The sequence below is a fragment of the Pogonomyrmex barbatus genome, unplaced genomic scaffold (assembly GCF_055798465.1).
Source record: "Pogonomyrmex barbatus isolate J1 unplaced genomic scaffold, ASM5579846v1 scaffold6, whole genome shotgun sequence".
In the NCBI taxonomy this organism is placed as follows: domain Eukaryota; kingdom Metazoa; phylum Arthropoda; class Insecta; order Hymenoptera; family Formicidae; genus Pogonomyrmex; species Pogonomyrmex barbatus.
The window spans coordinates 9,755,359-9,781,426 of NW_028297160.1; the positions used below are offsets into that span (position 1 = coordinate 9,755,359).

The 26,068-nt window shown below is 34.9% G+C and overlaps 4 protein-coding genes across 7 annotated transcripts; 2 read left to right on the forward strand and 2 right to left on the reverse strand.

Annotated features, from left to right (window-relative positions):
• Positions 1–928: 928 nt before the first annotated feature.
• LOC105432897 (methyl farnesoate epoxidase) lies at positions 929–5,300 on the forward strand. Its single transcript, XM_011647889.3, is given in 9 exon segments — positions 929–1,077; positions 1,949–2,200; positions 2,376–2,664; positions 2,742–2,980; positions 3,323–3,534; positions 3,921–4,007; positions 4,260–4,401; positions 4,611–4,783; positions 4,785–5,300. Coding segments are annotated over 9 exon segments (1,584 nt in total). The 5' UTR covers positions 929–992; the 3' UTR covers positions 4,890–5,300.
• Positions 5,301–5,703: 403 nt separating this feature from the next.
• Positions 5,704–11,227, reverse strand: LOC105432893 (cytochrome P450 305M2). The gene is made up of 8 exons (XM_089082566.1): positions 11,087–11,227; positions 8,861–9,115; positions 8,176–8,416; positions 7,892–8,051; positions 7,475–7,583; positions 7,084–7,261; positions 6,646–6,905; positions 5,704–6,254 (listed from the first exon to the last, which is right to left on the reverse strand). Exons 1-8 carry the CDS (start codon positions 11,166–11,168, stop codon positions 6,076–6,078), a joined length of 1,464 nt encoding a protein of 487 aa, XP_088938692.1. The 5' UTR covers positions 11,169–11,227; the 3' UTR covers positions 5,704–6,075.
• A 22-nt stretch (positions 11,228–11,249) lies between these two features.
• Positions 11,250–24,117, reverse strand: LOC105432895 (small subunit processome component 20 homolog). Of its 4 annotated transcripts, none has more exons than XM_089082549.1 (9): positions 23,921–24,117; positions 22,946–23,226; positions 17,664–22,823; positions 17,258–17,513; positions 15,465–17,133; positions 14,958–15,391; positions 14,610–14,879; positions 14,281–14,406; positions 11,250–11,389 (listed from the first exon to the last, which is right to left on the reverse strand). In XM_089082549.1, exons 1-9 carry the CDS (start codon positions 23,963–23,965, stop codon positions 11,387–11,389), a joined length of 8,244 nt encoding a protein of 2,747 aa, XP_088938675.1. In that variant the 5' UTR covers positions 23,966–24,117; the 3' UTR covers positions 11,250–11,386. The 4 variants fall into 4 exon arrangements, with proteins under 4 accessions (XP_088938675.1, XP_088938674.1, XP_011646189.2 ...); XM_089082548.1 differs by having other exon boundaries at positions 11,251–11,389; positions 14,247–14,406; XM_011647887.3 differs by lacking the exon at positions 11,250–11,389 and having other exon boundaries at positions 14,091–14,406.
• Positions 24,118–24,123: 6 nt separating this feature from the next.
• Positions 24,124–25,963, forward strand: LOC105432896 (splicing factor C9orf78). Its single transcript, XM_025219775.2, has 6 exons — positions 24,124–24,412; positions 24,491–24,599; positions 24,703–24,848; positions 24,965–25,180; positions 25,256–25,389; positions 25,579–25,963. The coding sequence occupies exons 1-6, from the start codon at positions 24,291–24,293 to the stop codon at positions 25,740–25,742; spliced, it is 891 nt and encodes a 296-aa protein (XP_025075560.2). The 5' UTR covers positions 24,124–24,290; the 3' UTR covers positions 25,743–25,963.
• The last annotated feature ends 105 nt before the right edge of the window (positions 25,964–26,068 follow it).

The following is a 26,068-nucleotide window of genomic DNA, read 5'->3' on the forward strand; positions in this document are numbered from 1 at the left end:
ACATAATAAGAAATTTTTAAATATCATATGCAAGGGTCACACGATGTGAGAACAATGTGTTACCTGTGTCACCTCGACTTAATTTTCGTTCGGAATTATGATCGAAGATATCGCTCGGCAAGTTATTCCCAAACAAATTAGCCTGAATACGTTTTCTCCTCGGGAATTTATCGAAGAAAATGTCCCAAACTTGCTAATTAGTATCTCTAATTGCACGATAACATCCTTAATTCGATCTCTCATTTAACTCTGATGCTAAATTAATAACAGTTAAAATTTTGCATAAAATCTTTAAATTTGAACCATTAATTTTATTATTAGTTAAATTCCTCCGTTTTTCTATTATGTAATTTCTATATGTCTTTATTACAAATTTTATTTAGTAGAATTTTTATCTTAGAAGACTCTATATAGCCAAAACGTTCAAGTATTTAAATTTAATTTTATTTAATTTATTATTTATATTTGTTTTTAATAAATATTTTTATTATTTGTAATGATACCTGTCGACTTTACTTGTTTCGTATACACGAGTTATTTATAATTTATCTTATTTAAACTATTAATATTTTTTACTTACATATTATAAAAAAAGTTTTTATAAATGAAGTTTCGCGTTTATACGTTAATTGTAGGGCAAATATTTTACCGACATCAGATTTGTTTAACGGATGTTAAGCATATTCCATAAGCCACAAAGAAAGGTCCTGTCATGTTCAATAGCCAGACTCCAAGCGGGAGAGAAATATGCACTCCGAAATGGTAATCGAACGTAAAGAGATATTTTTGTTCGGGGTCACACGCGTTGCATTGATAAAATCATGGGGTTGCACTAAGACCGTTTTATTGCCGCATATATATATATATATATAGTGTGTAAATGCACACACACACACACACACACACACACACATAGGCAATATATATAGCCGACTCCTGACTAATTCACCACAGCAGAAGTTACAAAGCGACGCATCCCGGAGCATCTGAAAATGCTGGACCTGATCTACCTTTTCTTCACCCTTGCTTGCCTCTATTGTATCTACGATTGCATCAAACCGAGAAATTATCCACCTGGTGAGTGCCAAACTCGATAAGTAACTCGATAACTCGATAACTCGCGATAATGCGAAATTCATTAACCGTTCAATCCATAGCAAATATTGCGAATATTATAACCCAATTACCGTACCTACTTCCATACTTTTCCTTGCTTCCTTGCTTTAGATAACACTTTCGTTTCGTTTTCGTTTTTTTAACTTAATTTAGATCAGACTTCTCGAATGTATCGTCAAAATTTTTAACAGTCTTCTAAGTTTCTAATCTCTAATCTCAAGATTAGTTTTATACGCGTTATAAATAATTTCTAATAAAGAAGATTCTTCCCGCAAGTGTCAGTAGTCAAGATTTTTCAGAGTATCTAATTTACAAGGTTTAACTTGCGGGAGAAAGTTAAAGGGTTTTGAGATATGTTGGAGTTATTAATAAATATTTAATTTAAATATTTAATTTAATTCCAAAATTCAACGGGATAACACTATTTTTAAGTGAAATTTACGCGACTTTCTGAAAAAAATTTAATTCATCGAAATTTTTAATATTCTCCTCAATTTCAAACTTTTACGCTTTCTCGATATCACATTATGCTTTAAGCCGAAAAAAATAAAAAATATTTTTTAAGATCCTGCTTTCGAGTAATACTTTTTTTTTTTTATTTATTACACTGCTAAATCTACGAGTAATGCTCATAATTCTTTCTTTCAGTTGTTTATTAATATACTCGGCTTGTATTCAGATATTGTTTAAAAAATATTTTTGCTACAATTTTAATGAAAGCTTTAGATACAAAGATATTTTAATAATGGTAAAATTAAAAAAATACAATAAAGTAATGTTAATGTTGAAATTAATTACGAGGCACTTTTAGCATGAATATTGCTCACTCCAGGTCCAGCATGGCTACCGTTTTTCGGATGTATCCTGAAATTTGGATGGCTACGTTCAAAACATGGATATATTTATACGGCTCTGCAAGAACTATCGCGCACGTATGGGCCGATATTAGGATTAAAGCTTGGAAATCAAAACGTGGTAGTGATTTCAACGTACGACCTCGTCAAGAAGGGTCTTCTCCAAGAGGAATTCAACAGCCGGCCGGACGGATTTTTCTTCAGGGTACGAGCCTTCGGGAAACGAAAGGGTACGCGGCACTACGTGACACAAATAATAAACGAAACTCGGTATAAAGTCCTACCGTATCGGCATTACAACACGCGTGTAGATTTGCAAAGATTGCGAGATACTCGTTTGTTTATTTGACGATGTTTCGGGAGATAAAGTCTCCTCCCAATTCAAATGGCGGTTTGTTATTCAAGGCGTTCTATTCATCGAGGGTCCGATGTGGACGCAGTGCCGTAGATTTACGATGCGGCATCTCCGTACGTTCGGTATAGGTCAGTCGACTATGAGAGAACGATTGACCCTTGAGGCTCAGAATCTCATTAGTCACTTAGAACGGATGAGCGAGCACGGCCCGGTGCTGATGCACACGGTGTTCGATGTCGCGGTGCTCAATTCCCTGTGGTTCATGATCGCCGGACATAGATTTCTGTACGAGGACCCAAAGCTGCAAGAAGCGCTCGTGTTAGTTCACGACGCCTTCAGGTAGTAAATCCATACCGTTCAACATTCATTCATCGAAATAATAACAGAGAGAACATCGTTTAATGCTCCTTACACAGACTGACGGATACGCTGGGTGGTGTGATCTCGCAAATGCCTTTTCTACGTTTCGTAATTCCGGAGTTGTCGGGATACAACGAGTTAATGAGGATTCTTGAAAATCTGTGGAGGTTCCTCGACGAGGAGATCGAGATGCACGAGAAGGACCAGTCGACAAACGATCAACCGCGCGACCTGATCGACGCCTTTCTTTCGGAGATTTATAAAAACAACGAGAACGAAGATACGATTTTTGATCGTGAGTTGGCACGCTACATGAGCTTGTCTAAACTACGAGGGTCAATTATCTACTACCTAATTTGTAATCGGTTTATTTTAATTTGCGTCCAAAATATATTATCCCGTTCAGTCGGAGTTTGAGGTCGCAGAGTTTCACAAAGATCGAAGAATGAGGAGTATTCTTTTCAAATATTAAAAATTCGTAAAATTTGCCGAAATTAGTAAAAGACGTGCATTATGTTAAATATTTTTCTCTTCTTTTAGATTAAGTAAGCTTTACGTTATGGGTACGTAACTGGCGTAAACGAGAATAAATTGCGATTATTATTGACACACATTGTACGCACGTTTCACGCCGCAGGTGAGAATTTATTGGTGCTGTGTCTCGATCTCTTCTTGGCCGGGTCGAAGACGACCAGCGATACCTTAGCGACTACATTTCTCTTCCTGTCGCTGCATCCTGAGTGGTTAAAGATACTTCAAGCCGAGTTGGACGATGTCGTTGGTAGATCACGACCTCCAACCGAGGATGATTTATCATCCTTGCCAATGACGGAAGCTTTCTTAGCCGAGGTAGTATAAAAAAAGAGAGAAACATAAATTACAAGATACAAATTGTAAGATATAAACGTGTCGTAATAAAATGTATACTATGTATAATATGTATTAACTTGTCAATAGTTGATATTTGCGACAAACAAAATATAATCTTGTTGACAAATCATCTTGATATTAATATTGAATCTTCATAAATATTTAATTAACAATTCTATAACAAGGAAGCTTAAATAATTTTAATTAATAATTATATAATATATAATAATATATATATTATATTATTGTAAATAATAGTTGAAACAACGAACAAATGAATATCTTAACTGTGATGTTAATAAAAATTAATGACGTTAATAAAGATTAAATGATATAACACAATGAAATTAATATATTTAATGTAGGTACAAAGATATTTAATTTTGGCTCCCCTTGGTGTACCTCATCGGACCGAGAAGAATGTTTCTTTCAATGGATATCAAATACCCAAGGTAATTAATTCTGAATAATTAACGAGTTTCGTATATATGTAAAATTAATTATTTCTTTCTTTATTCGCATATACCTCTTTTTAAGATAAATTTTTCTTTATACTTTTATTGATCTTTTCTAAACTTACCGTAAAAGAAGAAATAAAGTATCGATATCTATGTTAAAGCTCGCCATTAATTATCGATGAACGATATACTCTAAGCTGGCTTTTGTTTACTCGCATGTGTTAGAAGAGAGTTATTATTTTGCAGGACACGATTATTCTCTTCGACTACCACAGCGTTCACAATGACAAAACGTATTGGGATCAACCGGAGGAGTTCCGACCGCAACGATTTCTAGACGAGCAGGGTCGATTCTCTCAGAGCAATTACAGCCTGCCTTTCGGTTTAGGTAAATCTCAACGGAAGAGACACAATACCGAAGCCGAAATACAGCCATTAACGTCCTACTTTCGCAATCGTCATTTTCCCGCAAAAGTCATTTCTGCTCTCGCCCCCTCATTTATTGCGCAAGGTTTTTCAACCTTCGCGAATGTACGCGAAAGATAATCAATTCGCCATTGTGGAACTAATTGCGGGAAATGCGGGCGATTGTTTCAGGCAAGAGACGCTGTCTGGGCGAGCAGCTGGCGCGCTCCTCGTTGTTCCTGTTCCTCGCCTACATCGTGCATTATTTCGACCTGGAGACCTCGACCGAGCACGCCAGGCCGGATCTGAACGGCTACGACGGCTTCACCATATCGCCGAAGCCGTACTATCTCAAACTCACGAGGAGAAGATCCGATCACCCAGGGACGATCGCCACGTGGTGATCGTGCGCGAGCACACGACGGTACATTTGGACTTCTGCGAAGGGGCGCGATTTCGTCGAACTCGTAAAACGACGCGTAAAAGCAAGACTTTCACAGGCGTAAAACCAATAAACGCCATTCGCAAACGTCGGGCCGTGCCGTGCCGTCGTCATAAACGGGATCGGTTTAACGGAAACGAATCTTTTTGTCAAACGGTTCGCACCGCGCGTAACGCGTAACACATAGTAACCCGTATAATGCATAACGAGTTATACACAATAAAGAAGCATGTCGATTACAAACGACTAAACAGTTTGTTCTAGACAATTGCATCTCCATTCACAGGCAGATATAAAAAAAAGAAGTATTTCTCCATGATGAGTTATTGTTAGATTTTTCTACTAATCATTAAACAGAATTGTTTTTGAATAAAAGAGATTTAATAATTATTTTTCATATTTCTGACTGAAATAAAAATTTTTTGTCTTCTAAAAAATTATGTATTTGTTTTATTTCTCATGTCTTCCACGAACTCGCGAACGTGTTTTGAAAAGTAAGTCTGTCGTATCGCAACACGTGACGTTATAAAGCATTTCGTGACAAATCTATTAAGCAAGCGCAAGATGGTTTGATTTCGATTACTTATTCGCGCATCTCGAAAATGCCAGACGCGAGTGTGAAAGGTGGATGACAGCTTCAATAAACGAACGTGTTAATAGAAATTGTGTTGCGCATTTCTAGCAATTTGCTGACTCTCACGCGATCTAATATGAGAAAGATGCATCGTGTGTTTCACTTGAGAATCTCTATAGATGTATAGCTGATATTCCCTCTTCTGTAATATGATCGTCTTCTTTTAACATAAGAAGATAGAAATCTGAAGAAAGGATGCGAGACTCGTATTTAATATATCATATATAATTTTTTAATCATTAACAATGTCAATGTTTTTACATTCATACATAACTTAACATCACTGCAGTAAATTTTTATACTTTTTATATTTATACTTTTTATAGGGTATACCACTCTGTATACATTAGCTAATATTTAAAAAACAAATATATGAAAAACTTCTTACATAAAATATGTTACAATTGTAGTTCTGTTTGTCTCCTTTTTTTCTCTAATCAATGTTTACAAATGGAAAACATAACAAAATCAATTAAAATGATATAACTTTTGTCAAAATGTGTTGATTTTTGATAAAATCGTTTTCAAACAAGAATCTAGGTACTTTTTATTTCGTTAGATAAATATTGTTAAACGAAATTTTATCTTGGAAGAATTAACATTTCGTAAGGCTTTGGTGCAATTGTCAATCCGGCACTTAATTCCATTTTAATAAATTTTTCACCTGGCATCGGAAGCAGCCGATACTTTTGCATTACCCCAACGAACAATAAGAACATAGCCGATCTTGCCAAAGCTTCTCCGGGACATCTCCTCTTTCCTGAAAGGAGAAAAAATACATTATCTCTTCTTCGAATTAGGATAATCGATTCATCGCAATTATTCACTGGGATTATAAGCGAGTATTAATTAAAAGAATATCGTAAGTTTCTTCAGCGTGAAAGGCACTCTCGACCTTCCGTGAAGCACCCGAAAAGAAAACAAGGCAGCTATCATAATTATATACATATTTACACGGCGCGATACGAGAATGGTTAAATGCGACTTAAGCATATCAAACGACCTAATAAATGAAGAAGCTATTTTGATTTCGCAAGATCTTCAAGATAAAATCTGAGATTTGACTCTTATCTCTTTTATTTATTAAAAACATCGTAAAATCGTAAAATCATAAAATTCGTTTTATGTAAATCTCACATTAATTTACAAACCTTTTCCAAATAATAAAATATTTTCGTGTGGTTTATGAGTGCCATCCTTAAGAATGTGCCTCTCTGGTTTAAATGAAGTCGGTTCGGGGAAAAATTCTGGATTCATGTTATTGCAATATGCGTCCATAAGAATAATGGCATTCTTCGGTATCTTGTAGCCATCGAGAATCGTATTGGCGAGAACGCGACGTGGTCCGATTATAGGTGTTACGAGCCATAGACGTTGGCTTTCGGTTAATATCGCCTCAGTAAATGGCATTCTGCAATTGATTTCATTTATTAGGAATTCAATATAAATCGAACGTTTGAATATTTTTTTTTTTAACAAAAACAAGTCTCTCCCTCTCGTAAGAAATATTCCAAATAAACAAAATATTGTTAATGATTTAAGAAAGCAATCGCTCTTTCTTAAAGACGTAGAATTTACGGCATTATTACTTCACTCTGTCCTCTATAACGGGAAATCTGGAACCAATCACGGTGTCGATCTCCTCGTGTAGTTTACGCTGCACGTCCTGATAATTGGCCATCTGCAAGAAGAGAATGTCCAATGTCGCCGCCGTATTATTCGTGCCAGCGATGAAAAAGTCGATCAGCGTCACGAGCAGATTCTCGTCTGAAAAAGATGACACAAAAAATTACGCATACGTCGGTGCGAGAGGTACGAGAACGCTTTCTCTCGCGTGCCCGAGGTGCTTTCATTAACGCATCGGCGAGGCAGGCGGGAGGAAGCGTTAATTTCCTCGCGAATATTGTCCCGAGAAAATTGCCGTGGCATCTTCTGAACATCAATCAGTCGGTAATAGAAAACAACTCTATGAATTCGCACCTGAAAATACGATATTGTCTTGCTGCGAGTACATCTCATAAAGGAACATATCGATGAAGTCCATTTCGCTTCCCTTAATGTATCGTTTTTTATGCTCGTTGATCGTATCCTGCAAATCCCATGAAATTCAGTTTATCAGTAAAAGTAATTCATAGTATAATTTGGCCGGATATAGAGCTATATCTGAGGATAGATCTATAATTTCATCAAGTCAAAATAATTAATTAAAATAATATAACGTTCAACTTGAGTACAATCAAACATTTTTGCAGTATTATCATTCCGCTTAAATGTTTTTCACATTAACTTGGATAGCTCAACAAGATTATTTTTTTAGACTTTCTGCATGTTTAACCACACTTTTAGAATTCTTTCAGCAGAATTGTTCTTTCGGTGAAGATCATCAAGGTCACGTACTATTACGAAGTCCTTGAGCTCATTGTTCAATGCAACGAGGAGATTGTATCCCGACATTTTCGGCGCGATGTAACGTAGCCAGGGGAAACTGGCCAAAAGTCCGCCGGTCATATCGAAACATTGAGCACGGCGCTCCAACAGATTTATGAAAGTCTGCAACCTGCAAATAATCGCGGAACTGAGATAACGATATTCTCTTCTACAAAAATCATTTCCGGAAACAAATCCGCGGAAGAGCGGATACCGAAGAAAAGCGTTTCAAAAGCGTTTCCGATTCCACGTACCTTGAAAGATCCTCGGATGGCCGCTTCCCTGTGACCAGCATCCAAAGAACGTTTATCACAGCGGGCGCAATCACAGGTCGTATACACTGCACGTTGTTGCTCTTCAATTTCTCCAGGATGATCGCGAGCTCATCCACGAGCAGTTCCATCATTTCCCGCTTGGCGAAACCAACATTTCTCAGGGTGCGTACCGTCCAATGACGCAATTCTCTCCACTCCGGGCCGTCGTTCATCGTGATTCCTAATTCCGAGAATTTCTCATTAATCTTCGACAATCTTCAATCATCCTTAATCGTCATTAATTCAAATTTTTCGACGAAATTCGGATTTGGTTATTATTTATTTAAAATTTAAAAACTTTCTTCGGAGCGTCACATGCTGGCCGCGCAAATCGAATTGTTCTACCTCTGTTTTCATTTCTTTTTGCTTCACAAAGAAAATTGAACTTGAAAGATCCAGCAACATCCAAGCAAGACGAACGAAAAGTAAATGCACGCACACACATATAAATAATTTGTTTTATCGTCGATAATTAAAATAGAGAAAGATATCATCTTTCTTTTTTCTTTATTCAACAAAAACAACGAGACCGATCTCTTTTTTGTTTAATAAGATTACAATTTCTTGTATTAAAATCGATTTTCAAATAAATTCTAAACTTTAGTATAGTGATCAAACTAATCACCTTTCCTCAGTCCCATGTTTCGTAATTTTGTAAATTCGTTCCAAGGACGCCCATCGTATTCTTCGGTGACACATATTTCATGAATTATTTTGCTGTCCGTGACAACGATTATATCCTGATTACCCAACCGTAAACTTAGGATGCCACTGTTGTATTTTTTGCTGAGATATTGAAAGGCTAAGTGCTGTCCGCCAAGTTCACGTGACAATTTTTGTAAATAATATTGATTTCCAATAAATGGCCAGGGAAAGGGACCTAAAAATTAAGACTCTCCAAATATGAAAACCAGATTCAAAAATTTTAATTAATGCGTTGAATTTTTCTGATGATTTATCGAAAAATAGATTTCAATAAAACTGCGATGTTATATATAATAATCTGCCACTTCCTATTTACGATATATCATTCCCGGATTCACTCGAAATATTGATTATTAATTTGATCACGAAATAAATTTGCGATTAAATTCGTAATATAGTAAATAAGTTATTATACATGTTATCTTTTAAGTCTAATGACTCTCTTATGATCGCGAAAAAGTTAATCTACCGCTTAACCTTGAATAGCATTCAAATTTACGTATTTAAGTTACGTATTTAAGTTGTTATCAAATATACTTTTAAATTTTATGTTCCTTATAGCGATAGAAAAATTTTACTACTACTAATTACAATTACAAAACAAAGACAAATATAAGTTGTGCATAAATATATATTGTTTAAATATATATTTTAACAAAGTTGTATAGCAATAGTTGTATCAATAGTTGTAACAATAGAGTTGTAACAATAGAATTGTAACAATAGAGTTGTAACAATATATGTATATAAATATATGTAAATTGTCCATTTACATAGACAAATTTAATAATATATTTAATAATATAATTTAATAATATATATAATTTAATAATATAATATAAATTTAACTAATTTTTACAATTTTCTTTACAATTTTAAGAATAAGAAAAAGATAAAAAAATTAAGTCGAGATTAAGATTATCTATATTGATAAGAGTAGTTTCTGATTGAACTTATGAAATAAAGGAAGAAAAAAATATCTTATCATGTTAAATTAATTGACACAGTAAAATATTTATAATATTATTTATTTATAATAATATTTATAAATATATGTCCATTTACATAGACAAATTTAATAATTTATTTAAAAATTTTTCCGACAAAATAATATTAAATTTTATTCGTTTTTTTCTCTCTGAATAATAAAAGGAAATAATAATATGAGAATTTTATGAATTTTTTTAATACAAAAATAGAGTTGATATAGAAGAATAAATAAGAATAAATAAAATTGATAAAATCTAATTTCAAATTAGATTTAACTTAAATATTTTTATTAAATGTTCTAATAAAATATATTCCGTGATACATTTTTTCACACATATATTCTAACATATTCTGATATCTTCTAATGTATCCCAAGATAAAAATGATGTATCTCACAGATATATATTTTCAATTAAATTTTTTTTATTAGTATTATAGTATTATTATATTATCTACGCTTATGTATTTCTAAAAGAGATTGCAATTTAAAATTATTGTTATTTAAACGTGAATATAAAATCTCTGGAATATCAATTAATTTTATAAATTTTATCTTGCTTTTTTCTAGAAAATAAAAATTTAATACTGTTCAATTAATTAAAAAAGTTGATATTCTTTCCATTGGCGGTATATTAATTTAATTGTAAATTACTTTACTTTAATGATAAATTAATAATTACTTTTCAATTTTATTTGATTACTCGGATAGAAAGGGACCATTATTATTCTTAACAAAGTTGACCTAATTTATTCAATTATTTAAAATCATGTAAGATCCGAATTTTACTGCGTCAATTAATTTAACACGATATTTTTTTTTTCTTTTATTTCGCAAGTTTAATCAGAACAGAAACTACTCTTGTCAATATAGATAATCTTAATCTCGATTTAATTTTTTTATCTTTTCCTTATTCTTAAAATTGTAAAGAAGTAAAAATTAGTTAAATCGAAAAGAATAGACATTAATGACACAACATTAAATAATAATCTTTCGTTAACAAATGAAAGATTCTATGTCTCTCAAGCGCGAAATAATATTTCATCACTGTCTTATCGTTAATTAATTAGCTATTTAAACTTACGAGGAGACGACCATTGCCAAACTTTAAATCGTCCGCTCTCGCAAGAGAGGCCAAAGTATTAATAAATAAATTACCTGGCGGACGGTTCGATCTCTGTCGTAACGCAGTAATAAGAAAAAGAGTCAAGATCACCACTGTCACCACGACCACGATCATTATGCCTTGTTCTTTCCTTCACGCGAAGATCGGCTGTGTTCCTCCCGAAATAGATCGTTGAGTTCTGCGGTTGTGTAGCTCCGTAGATGAGTTTTAAGAAACGGATCTTCCGGGCTTGGTATCGATTTAGCCCAATCGTTAGCGTCCACGTATTTATTTTGATAAGAGATGATACAGAAGTGATGGCACACACCGGAATGCGACCTTGTATCACAGACTCACTGGAAAAAAAAAAGAAACATCAACTGGTCAAAAAAACATATCAGGTCAATACAACGGGTCGCGCGGGTCAATTGATCTGGCATCTGGTTTATAAACTCGATTAAACTCGTACGCACCGGCGACGAAATCTATTCGTCACGTGCAAATTGCGATCTTGTGCAACTGGCCGGATAATCATCAGTCGCATCCGGGCAATAACACTGAATTCCTCTTCAAGGCATTTCTGGGCGCGTTAAGAAGCTTAATTCCCCTGTTAGATCTCGGTAATGTTACTTACTCGCGCGAATCTTGACGCGAAAATGTAAAGCAAAGTGTCGATTCTCAGGATCAGGATTTACACGCAGGATGTCACACACCGTAACCCAGATTTTAAACGAGTTGTTGAAAAATCGGATTATCGTTGAAAATGATTAAAGTACCAAGCAATATGTAATTTTTTTTTTTTTTTTTCTAAAGCAAACATGTGAAAAGTGAAGTTTTTCCTATTGAAAATGATGGAAAAAGTTTTCACTTTCGGGAAGAAAAGTTGACATGATTGGTACTCAGAACGTACGAAAAGATTTCTTTCAAATGCCACGTCCATCTTCCGATGTAAGTTAATGTAACGAGTAAATGTAACTTATTTTACTTATTTGCCTTAGTAGCCTACGATGTGGTTCCAAATAAAAGTTGCCTCGACAATATATGTATATGTAGACAATAGACTTTGAACTACGTGCTTAGAAGAACGTACGCACAGTTCTTTTGCAATTTATATTCTTTAAGTTCTAAGCGATTATCTAGAATTATCTTAACTTAAAGTGCCCCTTCCAAAATTTACGTTACTTATTGCATTTTATCTTTTCTAATGTCTTTTTGTGTTTTAACATTTATTTCATTTTTGCCTTTTTCATTTTAACTTTTAATATATCTGCATTTTAATATATCTTTTGCGCACATAATTTTTTCTGAACGTTCTCCATAGAATTATGCGACAAATGATATGGAAAAATAATGAAGTCTGAAGGTAAAAATAGTAAAAAACAATAAATTCAGGATTTGTGTAATTTTATCGCAGATTTCTCTCTCTCTCTCCATTTCAATCAAATCTATATTTTCAACAGTAATACAACATTTACTTTTTAAGTAAAATAAATCAATATAGGATTTTTATTATAAATATATTATTTAAAATAATTAAATATTTACTTGATATATTTTTATATGTAATCCATATTATATGTGATGATTATATGATTTTGCTAAATTTATATATTTTATATGCCGGATTTATATATTTTAAGTGTCTCGAAATTGCAATGTAATCGGGAAAAAAAAATTTTCAAAAATATAACTTTTTTGTAAAAAGTTTCATTTTCGAAAAACAAAGATTTGAAAAAATCAAAAAATTAATAAGAATTTATACTTTAAGCTGATGATCACTTATCAAACTAGAAATTATCATTTTTCCGCTTATACTATAAAATTTCAAATGGTATAGCCTATACTTAACTAAATATTTTAAAGTATAATTTAAAGTATAATTAAAGTATAATGCTTCTAAATTTTCTAAAACAAAAAGTTTATTATATGATACTTAATATTACTTTTTAGTATGTAATATATAAATATATTCCATATGTGTGTTGTGTGTTGTGTGTGTGTGTGTGTGTGTGTGTGTGTGTGTGTGTGTACTTGTATAATTTTTGTTTTATTTCTAAAAAGATACTTCACTTTAATCTGATTAGAAGATCAAGAAATTAAGTTAAAAGTTATTCGCTAATATATAAATTAATTAAATTATATCTTTAAATACAATACAATATGGAAATAATGGAAATAATGTAGCTTCGATCGATCTGATCGAATTGAAATATATATAGATAATAAACCTGTAAATCATGCCATCATAAATAAATGAATATCAATCTTTTACGTTTACTTTTAATAGAACATAAAAATAAAATAGCAATAGAAAATAGTTTTTCTAGGAAAAATTATTTGCAAAATTCTAGATGATAATATCCACCTGATTAGTGTACAAATTAGAGATAAAATAAAATGTATACATTGTTACGCGAAATGATTTACAGTTTTTGTTGCGTCATTAGATTATTTTAATTTCTGAGGCGTTTGAATTATTTTTAGATAATTTCAGTTTTTTCCGAGCATAAATATATTTATTGTATTTAAAGATAAAAAAAACATACCTAACACATTATCTACAGATCGTAGAATTTCTGGTTTTTTGATTACTTGCAAAAATTTGGAAAACATGGACATATTCAGAATTTTTAATTTTTATGACTATCTACAAATTATTAAATATTCTAGGTTTTCCAGATTTTTACATGCAAGTAAAAAATATATAGAGAAAAAAAAGATATGATAAACATTAATTAATCAATTATAATTATTTCAAAAAGGTTATTGAAATGATTCTATTGAAATGAACGCTACTGAAATTTTGTTAATTATTTAAAAATTATTGAAGGTGCTTTAAACTTTTTAAAACGAAATATTGGAAAATAAAATTTTAAATCAGATGTTTTCTTAAAAAATATATACGCATATACAAAAATATGCATATAGAGTTTTTATAATTTGTAAAAACAATATATATTTTTGTTAATAATATTTAATTATGTATGTTATGCATAAATATACAAATAAATAATAAAAATAGTAAGTATAAAAATAGTAATAAATATACAATTATAATTTATATACAAGAATTTATATATTCTTTTATACTTCTTCAAATAAGTTAAACTACATAGTTTAGCGTTTATAATTATTATTATGTTAAAAGATATATACAGAATAACAATTATTCATGTAAATATGATTATATATCGACATTGCAAAAATTCTTACTTAAATTATATCATTACAAATCATCCAGCTCTACCTTTTTCTTGCGTTTTTTTGCTGTTTTTTTTCCTTTCATATTATCCAACTTTCTTTTCTTAGCTTCCTTCTTTTTTTGTTGTTTTGCTAGTTTACGCTTAGCCGCTAAATCCGGATCGGTCACAAACTGGTAAAGTAATAAATAATATATATGTAAATATATATATATAAATATATATGTAAATATATATATATATATAAATATATATTTAAATATATATGTAAATATATATGTAATATATATGTAAATTTCTTATCACTTGTTCGTAGAGAGAAATAGTCATGCAGTTTAAAAACTGAAAACGTAAAATAATGTAAAAATGTATTTACTTGTTGCGCACGAACTTTTCTTCTTTCCGCTCGTTTAATGTCTAATTTTTGTTGTACTCGATTCAATAGTTTGGCATATTCTTCATTTCCTATAGATTTTTTAATCATAGCAGCTACTTCTTTGGCAAGCCGTCGTAATTCAGTATTCATTTCGTCTGTTGTAGCCATTTCCCGTACCAATGGAGACATAATGTTAAAAAGCATTGCTTTCAGATACTCCATAGGCACTGTGGTTACTATGCCCGCAATAAACTTAAACACAGCAGTTCTCTAAAAATATATCATGATTATACGTAGTGTATCTGAAATCATCATAGATACATAGATATCCAATAAGTAAGAACTTACTACTGATGTTGATTTAGGCATTTGTGTTATCTCTATATTAACAGTTTTCCTCAATCTCCTTATAAGCCAAGAAAGAGACAAATTATTGCTATCCACTGCTTTATTTCCATTTTCTTGCTCATCGCTTTTCGCAGCGGATCCTACGACCGATTTTAACATTCTTGCAATAAAAATTAGATTCTTCACGACTTGATCTGCCAATTCCTCAAATGTCATGTCCGGATAAAGTTGAGCCACTAAATCTAGAATCAGACTCTTTAAAGTATCCACGGGCCTTGTGTACATGTATCCTTCGCACGTTTTATCATTCTCTGGATTGTTTAAAAGTTCCACGATTTTATCTACATCAAGAGCAGCGAGAATAAAACCGATTAATTGCGCAGCTGCCAATCGAACCCATAAATGCGGATGCGCAAGCAAAGATTGGCTACGTTCTGAAACAAAATATAAAAATGTGGTATTTCCAAAGAAAAAATAGAAAAATATTTTGAACTAAAAGAAACTTACCAGCAAAACAGTCAACGAACTCTTTGTACTTTCCGCTCGTGAAAAAAGATCCGTAATTCGCTATTTTTAATAGCAACTGTAATACTTGAATTATATGATGATCCTTCATTCTTTCTCCCTTTACATTGGGATCTTCCTGTAAGTCATTTGTATTATCTAGTTTCATATGTTTTTCGAGCTTCGTGTTATCGGAAGCGGAAAAATTATTAAATTGCTTCAATAACAATGGCAAGACTTGCGGCAGCCGTGAATCGAAATCGTTTTTCTCGACGGTCACAAATATGCCGCACAGTTGTGCCGCTAATGTCCGATATCTTATCTTAGGATCATTTAACCACTGAAGAGGTATTTCAAACAATCTGTTCCTATTGTTGTAGGGTAGTCGCATTAGCATTTCCTTTATGCACTTTGCGCCAAGTTTACGGCAGGTCGGATCGTCGTCATCTATCAATCTCGCTCCAGTCATTGCGAATATGATTTCTGATCTTCCAATTAGCGTTTTCAATGGGAATCCCGTGACGATGCTATGAATCATCTCCAGCGCGCTCAATCGACCTGGCTGCATCTCGTAGCTCAATTGAGTAAGATAGAAATATATGTGTTTGTCTAAATGTTTGCCAAGCGGATAACTCATTAGATACGAGTAAAATACGGATCGCGATTGCAATTTAATGTGTTCCAGATCCGAGGTAATGCTGAGCATAGCAACTTTCTCCATAACAGCGTGCATCTCGGGAATAATCATTTTTCGATGTATTATAGCTTTGAGTAGAGTAAATGCGGTAGCATGCTTGTCGCTGTCATGTAAATCTTGTTCTGCATACAAGATAAGAATCTTCAACTGTTCGGCATTAATGCTGAAGTGTTTCACGTCGCGGACGAGCACGGACATGCATTTAAACGTGGTCATCACGAGGTCGAAGTTATCTCCCTTACTTAATCCCGCGGCAGCGTATTTGTGCAGAATGCCGAACATAGTAGTACAAATATCCGATATCGATGTGCGCATCGAATCTAGATCCATCTTAAGCATCCAATTTAAACATTGTAACGCTATGGTACATAATTTAACATGCTGAGCTTTCAAGCAATCGCTCAAAACTGACACGAATGGTTCTAAGTAACGTTTATAATCCGTACTGGAGATTTTGTCTCGTTTTAACAATATATGATATAACCTTAGACCAAATTCGATCATTACATGAATATTGGCACGCTTGGTGGTTTTCGCAGTAGCTTTGATACCCATCTTGTTTTTGGGTTCTGGCGGTATGAGAAGGTAATCCGTTTGCTGGATCAAAGTTTTCGTTTTCTCTTCCGCGAGTTTTTTACTTTCCTTTTCGGGTATGAGATCTGGTATGCTTTCTGAGATAATACCATAAAGAAATATGAGCATTCGTTCCAGCGGTATGTAAGTATTGTCCGCCAATCCCAGAGTTACATTCCTTAGGCATTCCACAATCTTGTTTATCGTTTTATGTGAGTGTGTCTTTATTAGAACTTCCTTTAACGGTAGGATTAAGTCCAATAAGCAGGATTCTGTTATAAATTCCGCTAATATATGAAAAATATCAAAGCTTTTAGTACTTTTTGCCTCTGATACATTTTTGGTAATACCGATCACCTCCTTTTCCTCTGCAGTTAATCCAAATAGATCCACTTTGCATACCTATGTACAAAAAATTATTTTAAAAAATACATAGAGTGTCTCTTTCTCTCTCTGAAATGTTCAATTAAATTTTACTAATATATTTATAGCATTTGTAACCAAATAATAATTATATAATGCTTACCGATAGAATGCTTTGTAAATTATTATTGATATCAAATTCCTGGAAATAAGGTTTCAGTGCGAGTAAAACGGCTTGTACTGTATACGCGAGAACATGCACTTGAAAGCCCTTTGTTAACAGCGTATTCAGTTCTTTCAAAAGATGATGAAGATACTTTGGTCCCAAAGTTATCATAATTTTCTGTAATATCTCGCGAGTTGCACGTCGAACTGATTCCATACGCGATTTGAGGAATGTACATAATTTCATAAAAATTCTGAAAAGTAAATATGCATTGTTTCATTGAAACGCAATTGCCATTTTCTTTTATTTTTCTTGAAACTCTTCATGTCCAAGAATCTCGGGCCAATTATTATTGAACAAAATAATTTTAAATTGCCATAAAAAAAATATCTGGCACACTTACCCTGGCAGGTTTGCATCCAGAACATTCTCGGGCATTTTCTGCAATAATTTAACAAGAGCGAGAGCGATGGGGACTCTCAGCAGATCATCTTCTTCTATCTCGGAAGCGACTTTCTTCTTGTTGATCTTATGGCTAGTGTCCTGCCGAGTTTTGGCCACAATAGAACGATGCAGTTGAGGCAACAAGCCATTTGATATACTAAACACTACTTTCTTTGCGCCGTATTGAGAAAGTAGCATTTGCTTTTCAATTACCGGCAAATCTTCTTTATCTTTTTCCGTTATTTCTTCAACGACTTCAATGTTTTCATTGTTCAACGCTTTCTCTAATTCTTCCTCGGCTTCTTGCTCCGTGCCTTCAAGGTTCTCATCTTTAATAGTCGCGTCTTCAGCTTGTTCTTTTTCTTCAGCGACAAAAGTCGAGCTATTCTCTGTTACCGTCGAAGTAACTTCGATTTGCGCGATTTTTTGTGCTGGTTTGTACTTCGAAAGATCGTAATGAAAGGAATCCAATATCGTCACTACTATTCTGACGACTTGTTTCTGATATTCTGTGGAGCTCTTCAGTTTGCCCAAATAATATTTCAAGATAATCTCATAATGGTGCCATGGCAACATTCTGCACACCACTCCAATAGTCTCTATAGCGGCATCGACGAGGCTGTTTTTATGAATAAAAGCCTCGCTGCATAAATATGACGAGCAGAGGGGCATAATGAACTGTGTCAACGTTTTGGGATTAAATGGCTTTCGCAATGTTTTAGCGAGCGTGCAAAATTTCAGCAAGGCGCGAGCTCTCCTATATAGTTGTAAATGTTGCATGTTCTCGAAGAAGTCGACTTCGGGATCTGCTCGATTGGTAAGCAGAGACAAGTCACGTAAGATCGGATGCACGTCCGCGCATTCCAGGACCATATGTCCCAAAAGCGCTATCGACTGAAGGCGAACGGCCTCGTTTTTGCTCGTAATGCCTCTCCTCGTGAGTGTCAGGATGGTATCGTCCATCAAGTAACGTCTGTTCAAGACGTTGCCCTGGTGCTCCCTCGCCAATTTCGACCCGACGACTTTCAGACATTGGCCGGAGCAGTCTCGCATCGCCAGGTCCGATTCGGTTTTCAGAAAGTAAAAGCAATTGTGTATCACAGTTACACCGAATTCCAGCGTGATTGCATTTCTCCCGGCCATGTCATTGATCCGGGCGAAAGCATCCAATCTCTTCTGGAAGTCTGGTTGATCGACCCATCTGCGATCCCATGCGTTGAGCGCGGTCAGGATCTCGTAATCCTGAATTGTCGCTTCCCGACGCTCCTCCGCGGACCTCTCGGCGATGATACGATACAGCTGCAGAAGGATCTTGCGAGCGGGCACATCCGACAGGACACCCATCAACGGCGCGATGGAACGAACATGGATTTCCGGCTGGTTTACAATTTTTATCAGATTCGTGACGGTCGTCAACAGGCCCATAACGGCCTCTTCGTTACTACTGCCGAACGTGGCCTTTTTGATTAACACGGGTATTATCAGCTTCAACACTGTGTCACATGTCTCAGCATCCGTGACAAACTCGGAGATTCGCGACAGGATAACCAGCTCGAGTCTGTTTATGCTCTTATTGGATCTTTTAAGTCTATCCCTGATGAACTCCAGAATGCTAGGAACATGCGGCAGGAGTATAGCGGAACCGTAGTTGACCTCGCTCGAGAGCATCTTCCGCTCTACTTCGAGCAGATCAATGAGTACCGGCGTCAGCGGTAAGAACGGTGCATCCATTTGCATCGCGTCCTCGTTAGATTTCCCATAATCCTGCAACGTCAACATCTTCTCGATCATCTCCAGGATGGCATTGATGACGGATTGATGCGTCTTGGGATTCAACAGAAGTTGCATGATGTAAGGGAGAGGACTGACCGACTCGTCGTCTTCCTGATGCTTCACAAACAGGGGATAATATCGCGAGTTTTGACCCCATGCCATGAACAGCTTCAACAAGGCCGTAGGACTGTGTATACCCTCGATGGGCAGTTTCTGCAACGATGGGAACACAGCGACGTGACAGACCGCATCTATCTCGTGCCGCTTCCAATCATAATCCTCGAAATGCGCAAAGAATCTCGCCAGTACACCGACACAACTCGTCTTCACGTTCTTGAGCGCCGTCAGATATCCTGGGTAGACCTCGGCCGATCGCCGCAGAATTCCGTGCACCTCCGCCAGGATGCAAATCAATACTCTGAGCAGACGCGACAGCAACTTCGTCATCTTTCCGCCGAATTGTTCTATTATTATCGCCAACAGATTCACGGCACTCTGCATGCGCTTGGGCGGCATCACGTTACTTAGGTCGACGGTATCGGCGATATTCTCGGCGTACTTTCTCAAATCAAACGCCTCATCCACTTCCAGTGATACGTATGACTTGAACGGTCTAAATGCCATTTTGACGAATATGATCATCTCATCCTCTTGTGCGCCGCTTAGGAAACGCAGGATGATCTTTCGCCGGGCGAATCCACCGGCCTTCCCACCGGTCCTCATACCGGTCTTCATGATCATCTTGGCATAAATAATTCTCATTATAATCGGCATGAGGCTCTCGCGATGTTCCTCCTCTATCATGTTGCTCTCCTGATCTAATTTGAAACGCGCGAGCTCGTTCTTGAAATTCTTCTCGTTTAGCAGATTATATAAAGACTCTTTATACGGCAAAAGATATTTGTATTTGTATGCGAAGAGACAGTTCAAGGCAGCTTTTTGTATATCAACATTCCTCGAAGAAAGTAAGTCCAGATAGATTTGACGTAGCTCCGCTTCTCTGTGCATCATCTTTGGATTCTGTACCTTGTCAAATATCTCCATTTGAGCGAGTAAAAGTTTCACCTTGTAATTCCTCTTCATCGAATCCTCTATTTGCACGGCTTTTATACTCTCATCACGCTCCTCATCGCTTTCATTCTCATCGTCCGTGTCATTGTTTACGTTCATTAATTTTTTATGCTTCTCGACGTCGCAATACTTGCCGTCATCGGAATTAGATCTGAAAAAATGCGCATTTACAAAATCGATGAACAATCCAGTGAGATCTCTGTTCTTCGTCTCGGCGTAATGCGAAAAATGCACCATGCATTTCCAAAGGAGAATTCTATAGTTCTCGAAGTCGGGCTTGTCGTCATGCTTTTCTATCAGCATTTCCAACGACGAAACTACGTCACAATCAAACGATGGTTTTCGCTCAGTCTCCGGTACGTTGTTAGATGTTAATTCGGCCAGAAACGTTGACCAGAATTGTGGACATTCCCTGTTGCCGTAACTGGCTATGATCGCGCTCACGGGCTGCCAGAGCAGAGAGAAATTGACGTATAAGTTGCCTATCAAGCATCGCAACGGAAATTCATAATATTTCGGCTCTAGATTAGCTATCGTGTGACTTTGAAATCCCAAGGCTTGCAAATACAGCAACTTGCTACGGTAGTTCTGTATCGTCACGGACTCACTTTCCGCCAAGTAAACAAGTTCCATAGCACTTTTCCCATCAGCTTCCATCGGTGACTTCTTCAGATCTTCGACGTTAGAAAATAAAGAATATAAATGTGCCGCAATCAATCGAATGTTGCCATAAGGTGAACTCAATTTTTTCACTATATTGTCATTCAGTTTGTCAAACGATGCGATATTTATATAGTCTACGCGATGCTCCGATGCAGCGAAGTACGTTAAACAGAGATCTATCGCATTTAGAATGCATTTATTGTCATAATGTTTGTTAACAAGATCAATTATTTTTATGTCAGATTTTACCAAAAATTCATGAAGATCGTTTGGTTCTGACACATGTATCAGCGATTCCAACGTTAATAAAAACACAAAAGCGGTCTTATTAATATCCTCCGCACTATCAAGTTCCGATATTTTTTTATATAAAAATAACAAACCGTCTTTTAATGTGTTCTTGAATTCTTCGCGCAATGGTTTCAGGTGTGGTAAAATTATCAAAGTTCTCAGTGCGTCGAGCGAAACAGTATCAGTGGATAAGGTTTTCAATTCTGCCAAGAGATAATCGATACTTCCAATCCCGATATTCCGTATATCTAAAATGTACTTTTTCCATTTGTCCAGAGTTATGCCGTTAAGGCAAGACGACGCTTTCGTGAGAATTATTTTAGCAAATAGGAACAACGTGTTGCTGTCGAATCCGGTAGAGATGCTGCGGCGCAATATATGAGGCAGCACCAAGGCTTCGAATGATGAATAGTTTATTAAATTTTCAACGGCAAAATATAATAATCCTGTATCGTTCACTGCCAGAATTTTCAGCAGCAATTGACTCGAGTTCTCCTGCATTAATTTGACATTGGATGCCAAGAGAACAGCTACGGATACATTGATGATTTCTCGCAAGATATCCTTATTTTCATTCAATTCGTCCAACATAGAGCTAAATCTTTTCGTTAAAGATACAGCATCGATTACAAACTTTCCATTTTTATAACAAATAATAATATATATAAGACGCAGAAATAGAACTAAAGCATGTTTCCTCTCAGAAGATTCCGGTGACTGCTTCGACTTTCCAATGAACGTGTCTATCACTTTTAGTACCACATTCCACATAATACTGCATTTTTGAGGATGTATGTTTTGCAATATACATGATACGATCTCATTCAATACTTCATATGTGAGTTTCTGTTCGACAGATTCATCTTGCAAAGCATTGAAGTAAAGCAGCAACATCTGCTCGCCGCAGGAATGGAACTGTCCTGGAGTACCAGCAATAACTTCAAACAATAATTTTCCACAACCAGATATTCCATTTTCCTTGGCATTTCCATGTCTATCTTTTAGAATATGTAACATCAGTTTTAGAAAAGAATCTTTATCTTTAATCTTGCGAACAACAAATGCAAAACTTTCGGCGGCAAATCTATTTATATAAACTGGCTGTGTGTCAGCTAACAATGGTAACAACAGAGGAATCACAGTTGTTATATTTTTCGTCAGATATCGCCACAGGAACTTGAACAGGTATGCCAGAGTGGTAAATGTATATTCTATCTGTTCGGCATCCTTCGTTTGTAGCAGACAAATTATCTCGGACAGGAATTCTGGAAAGTACTCGTAAAAGTCTTTCTGAAGATCTCTTGCTACCGCCACAACTAATCTATGGAAAACAAAGAAAAAAAAAAGAATAACAAAAGAGGAATTGAAAGCAATATGACTCTCCTTTATCTAAAAAAAATTTTTTTTTAAAATTATATCCATACATTTCCACTTATTACTTACTCCAAAATAGGCTGCAGGAACAAGGGGTCTCGTTTCCTCAGATACAGCATAAGCATATCGATCACATGCTGTTTCTGGTGAAGCAACTGGGGTAACGTAATAATGTCTCGCACTTGTTTCTTGAAGGCGGTATAGCCGTCTGTTAGATTGAGAACATTCCATTTCTGTAATGTCTCGTGAAAATAGGTCTCAACTTCGTCGCCAATATCCTCGTTTCGGTGCGTCACACGATGGAAGACGTCAACATCAATTTCCGTCACTCTCTCGGAGAACGGCTTGAACTGCCAAGAGAAAATCAAATTTAGAATTGCTTTTCTGTATATGTCATGCTTTTGACTACATTCCGAAACCATTTAGCATACAGTTATCTTTAAAAACAATCGCACATAATTTTTCAAATTTATATATATAATTATATATATATATATATAAAGTTCAAAAATAACAAGATGAGCATCTAAGATCTTGCCTTGTCGGATAAGACGGATACTCCAGATTTTTATGTTTTCTGTTCGATTATTTTGTCGATTTTTTTTTAAGGTTAAGATTCTCGCGAATAATAATTATTTAGAATAAGAATTTTATTCAAATCTTGATAAAATTACACTCAATCGACTTTTGTCACGAAACGAAAAAATTTAGCGAAAAAACGCTCTGCTTCGCGAAGCGACTTATCAAACATTAAAGTTAGGCTCTTTCAAGATTAGGAAAGCCCCTCTCTCTCTCTCTCTCTCTCTCTCTCTCTCTCGGTCACATGCGTATATCCACATTGTATTCATTTCGTCGTATGATAAAATTCCTAACCTTGAAAAGAACCTCAACTTTAATGCTTAATAATTTCTCTCGCAAGGCAGACCGTCACGTTTTTTCTGTCAAATTTTTTCGTATCAAAAAATCGTCAAATAAATATATTTTCATCAAGATTTGTGATAAAATATCTTATTCTAAATTACTGTCCCCGGGAATTTTACTCACCCGGAAAACATTCGTCTCCTTGTGACGGGTCGGTTTATTCTTCATGTTAACAAATTATTTCGCACGTTTATTGAGTCGAGTTAACACAGCGTTCGCTTCATTTAAATTTCAGATATTTTAAAGGAACCGGCTCGAAGAGCAATACACGTGATGTGCGAACATGCTTGATACAACTTCGATTTGAGGTTTGACTCAAGGACGAAACACAACGATCCAGAAATGAATTATGCGAGTTCGATAATCGAAACTCGAACAGGCTCGAGGTTCGAGATTCGAGGCGCGCTTCGATTGCAATTCTCGATACATTAACCTGTTTGTTACAGTTTTATTCCAGAGAAGATAATAAGTATAATTAATTAATTAATAAGGAATGGGCAGCGGCGATGACGAGACGCCTAATATTCAGTTTAAGAAAAAAAAGAAGAAATCTTTGAGGAAACGCGAAGCGCTCTTGGATGATGATGACAGCGAGGACGAAAAAGTGTCTCTCAGGTAGGAGTTGCATAGGAATTGCATATATTTTATATTAATTAAATTACAGCGGATTTAATGTGATGACGTTTATTTCAGAGAGAAAGTTGAGGAGATGAAGATTATTCAAAAGCTTCGTGAAAGACCAGCTGGCGTCGATGTCGTTGGTTTAGCTCTCGGAGAGAATGTTGCATCTGATGTCATAACGGTAGGATATGTGATTTTATTATGTGTGTGTATAATATGAAATGATAAAAGAAAAAAAAACGCAATGTGACAGATGTAATAATATTTTATCTGCGTTCATTTAGTCTGATCCCTTTAACATGAAAACTGGAGGAATGGTAAATATGACTGCATTGAAGAATACAAAACATAAGCCAAATGATGCATACGAAACCGGCATTGGGACCCAGTTTAATGCAGAGACTAATAAACGTGATGAGGATGAAGAGATGTATGCACAAAGACGCTTCTAATTAATTATTGCTGACATTTGTAGACAATAGATATATTAACAATTGTCAGTTTGTATATTGGATATTAAATTCATATGACTGTTTTTCTTCTTAGGGTCAAATATATAGAAGAAGAATTGTCAAAACGCAAAAGTAAAAATAATGATGCAGCAAATAGCGCCAATAATGAAAAAGGATCGTATTGCTCGCCTGAGGAAGCGGCATTGCGAGCAGTACCAGAACATTTGAGGCAAAGTTCGGCTAATCGTAGTGAAGAAATGCTTTCAAATCAAATGCTCTCTGGGATTCCAGAAGTAGATCTCGGCATAGAGTGAGTAAGCTAATGTATAAATAGGAAGATAATTTTAAGCTTAGATATTTTTTTTTAAAAAAACATTTTTTTCAGAGCTAAAATTCGTAACATTGAAGCTACCGAGGAGGCAAAGTTGAAATTGCTTTGGGAAAGACACAGAAAGAAAGATGGTCCTTCGCAGTTTGTTCCCACTAATATGGCTGTAAATTTCGTGCAACATAATAGATGTATGAATCTTAATATTATTTTTCATATGTGAATTGATATATATATGATGTTTTTAATTATTAATTGATATATATATATATATATATATATATATGATGTTTTAAATTATTAATCTTACTAATTCGATAATTAACATGATTCTTGATGAATATAAAATTGTAAACAAAATGCATTCTTTACGATTTCAGTCAATATAGAAGACTCAGATTTCCAGAAATCGCAGCAGGAGTCTGGCGATAAGAAAAAATTCATGGCCAAAGAAGATATTCGAGGAAAGCGAAAAGAAAATGGGGAGAAGGCGACAGACGATTACCATTACGAGAGATTTAAAAAGCAATTTAGACGATTTTAAGTTAGGATGTAATTAATTTATTATGTTATTATACTTCTTGGATATATATTTAAGCACATTGCTGGTTTATATTATTCTTTTTTAATCCTCAAAAAAATCAAGAGGAATATTACAATGTTATAAAGTGCCCCTGTTTTTATTCGTAAACGTCATCCATGTTCATCGAAAAACTCGAGAGATTTATTTCTTTTCAAAATATACTCCCTTAGTAATTCTTAGGATTTTCTTAGGATTTTCGAGCGTACCGTAGGACTAAGTATATTAGCCAATAACCTTTTATTCCAATGTCTATTTATTTTCATTTATTCTCTATTTTTTTCTAATTC

Bases quoted from the DNA above. Each gene is read 5' to 3' on its own strand.
- LOC105432896 (XM_025219775.2), top strand. From the start codon at position 24,291: ATGGGCAGCGGCGATGACGAGACGCCTAATATTCAGTTTAAGAAAAAA. The intron at 24,849-24,964 runs GTATGCACAAAG...TTTTCTTCTTAG, and splicing joins CGTGATGAGGATGAAGAGAT to GGTCAAATATATAGAAGAAG. The intron at 25,390-25,578 runs GTATGAATCTTA...TTACGATTTCAG, and splicing joins TTTCGTGCAACATAATAGAT to TCAATATAGAAGACTCAGAT.
- LOC105432893 (XM_089082566.1), bottom strand. From the start codon at position 11,168: ATGATCGTGGTCGTGGTGACAGTGGTGATCTTGACTCTTTTTCTTATT. The intron at 9,116-11,086 runs GTAATTTATTTA...CTTAATTTTTAG, and splicing joins GAGATCGAACCGTCCGCCAG to GTCCCTTTCCCTGGCCATTT. The intron at 7,584-7,891 runs GTACGTGACCTT...TGGGATTTGCAG, and splicing joins AGCTCAAGGACTTCGTAATA to GATACGATCAACGAGCATAA.
- LOC105432895 (XM_089082548.1), bottom strand. From the start codon at position 23,965: ATGAAGAATAAACCGACCCGTCACAAGGAGACGAATGTTTTCCGG. The intron at 15,392-15,464 runs GTAAGTTTCTTT...ATTTTGTTTCAG, and splicing joins GTTCGTTGACTGTTTTGCTG to AACGTAGCCAATCTTTGCTT. The intron at 14,407-14,609 runs GTAAATACATTT...TTACTTTACCAG, and splicing joins GAAAAGTTCGTGCGCAACAA to TTTGTGACCGATCCGGATTT.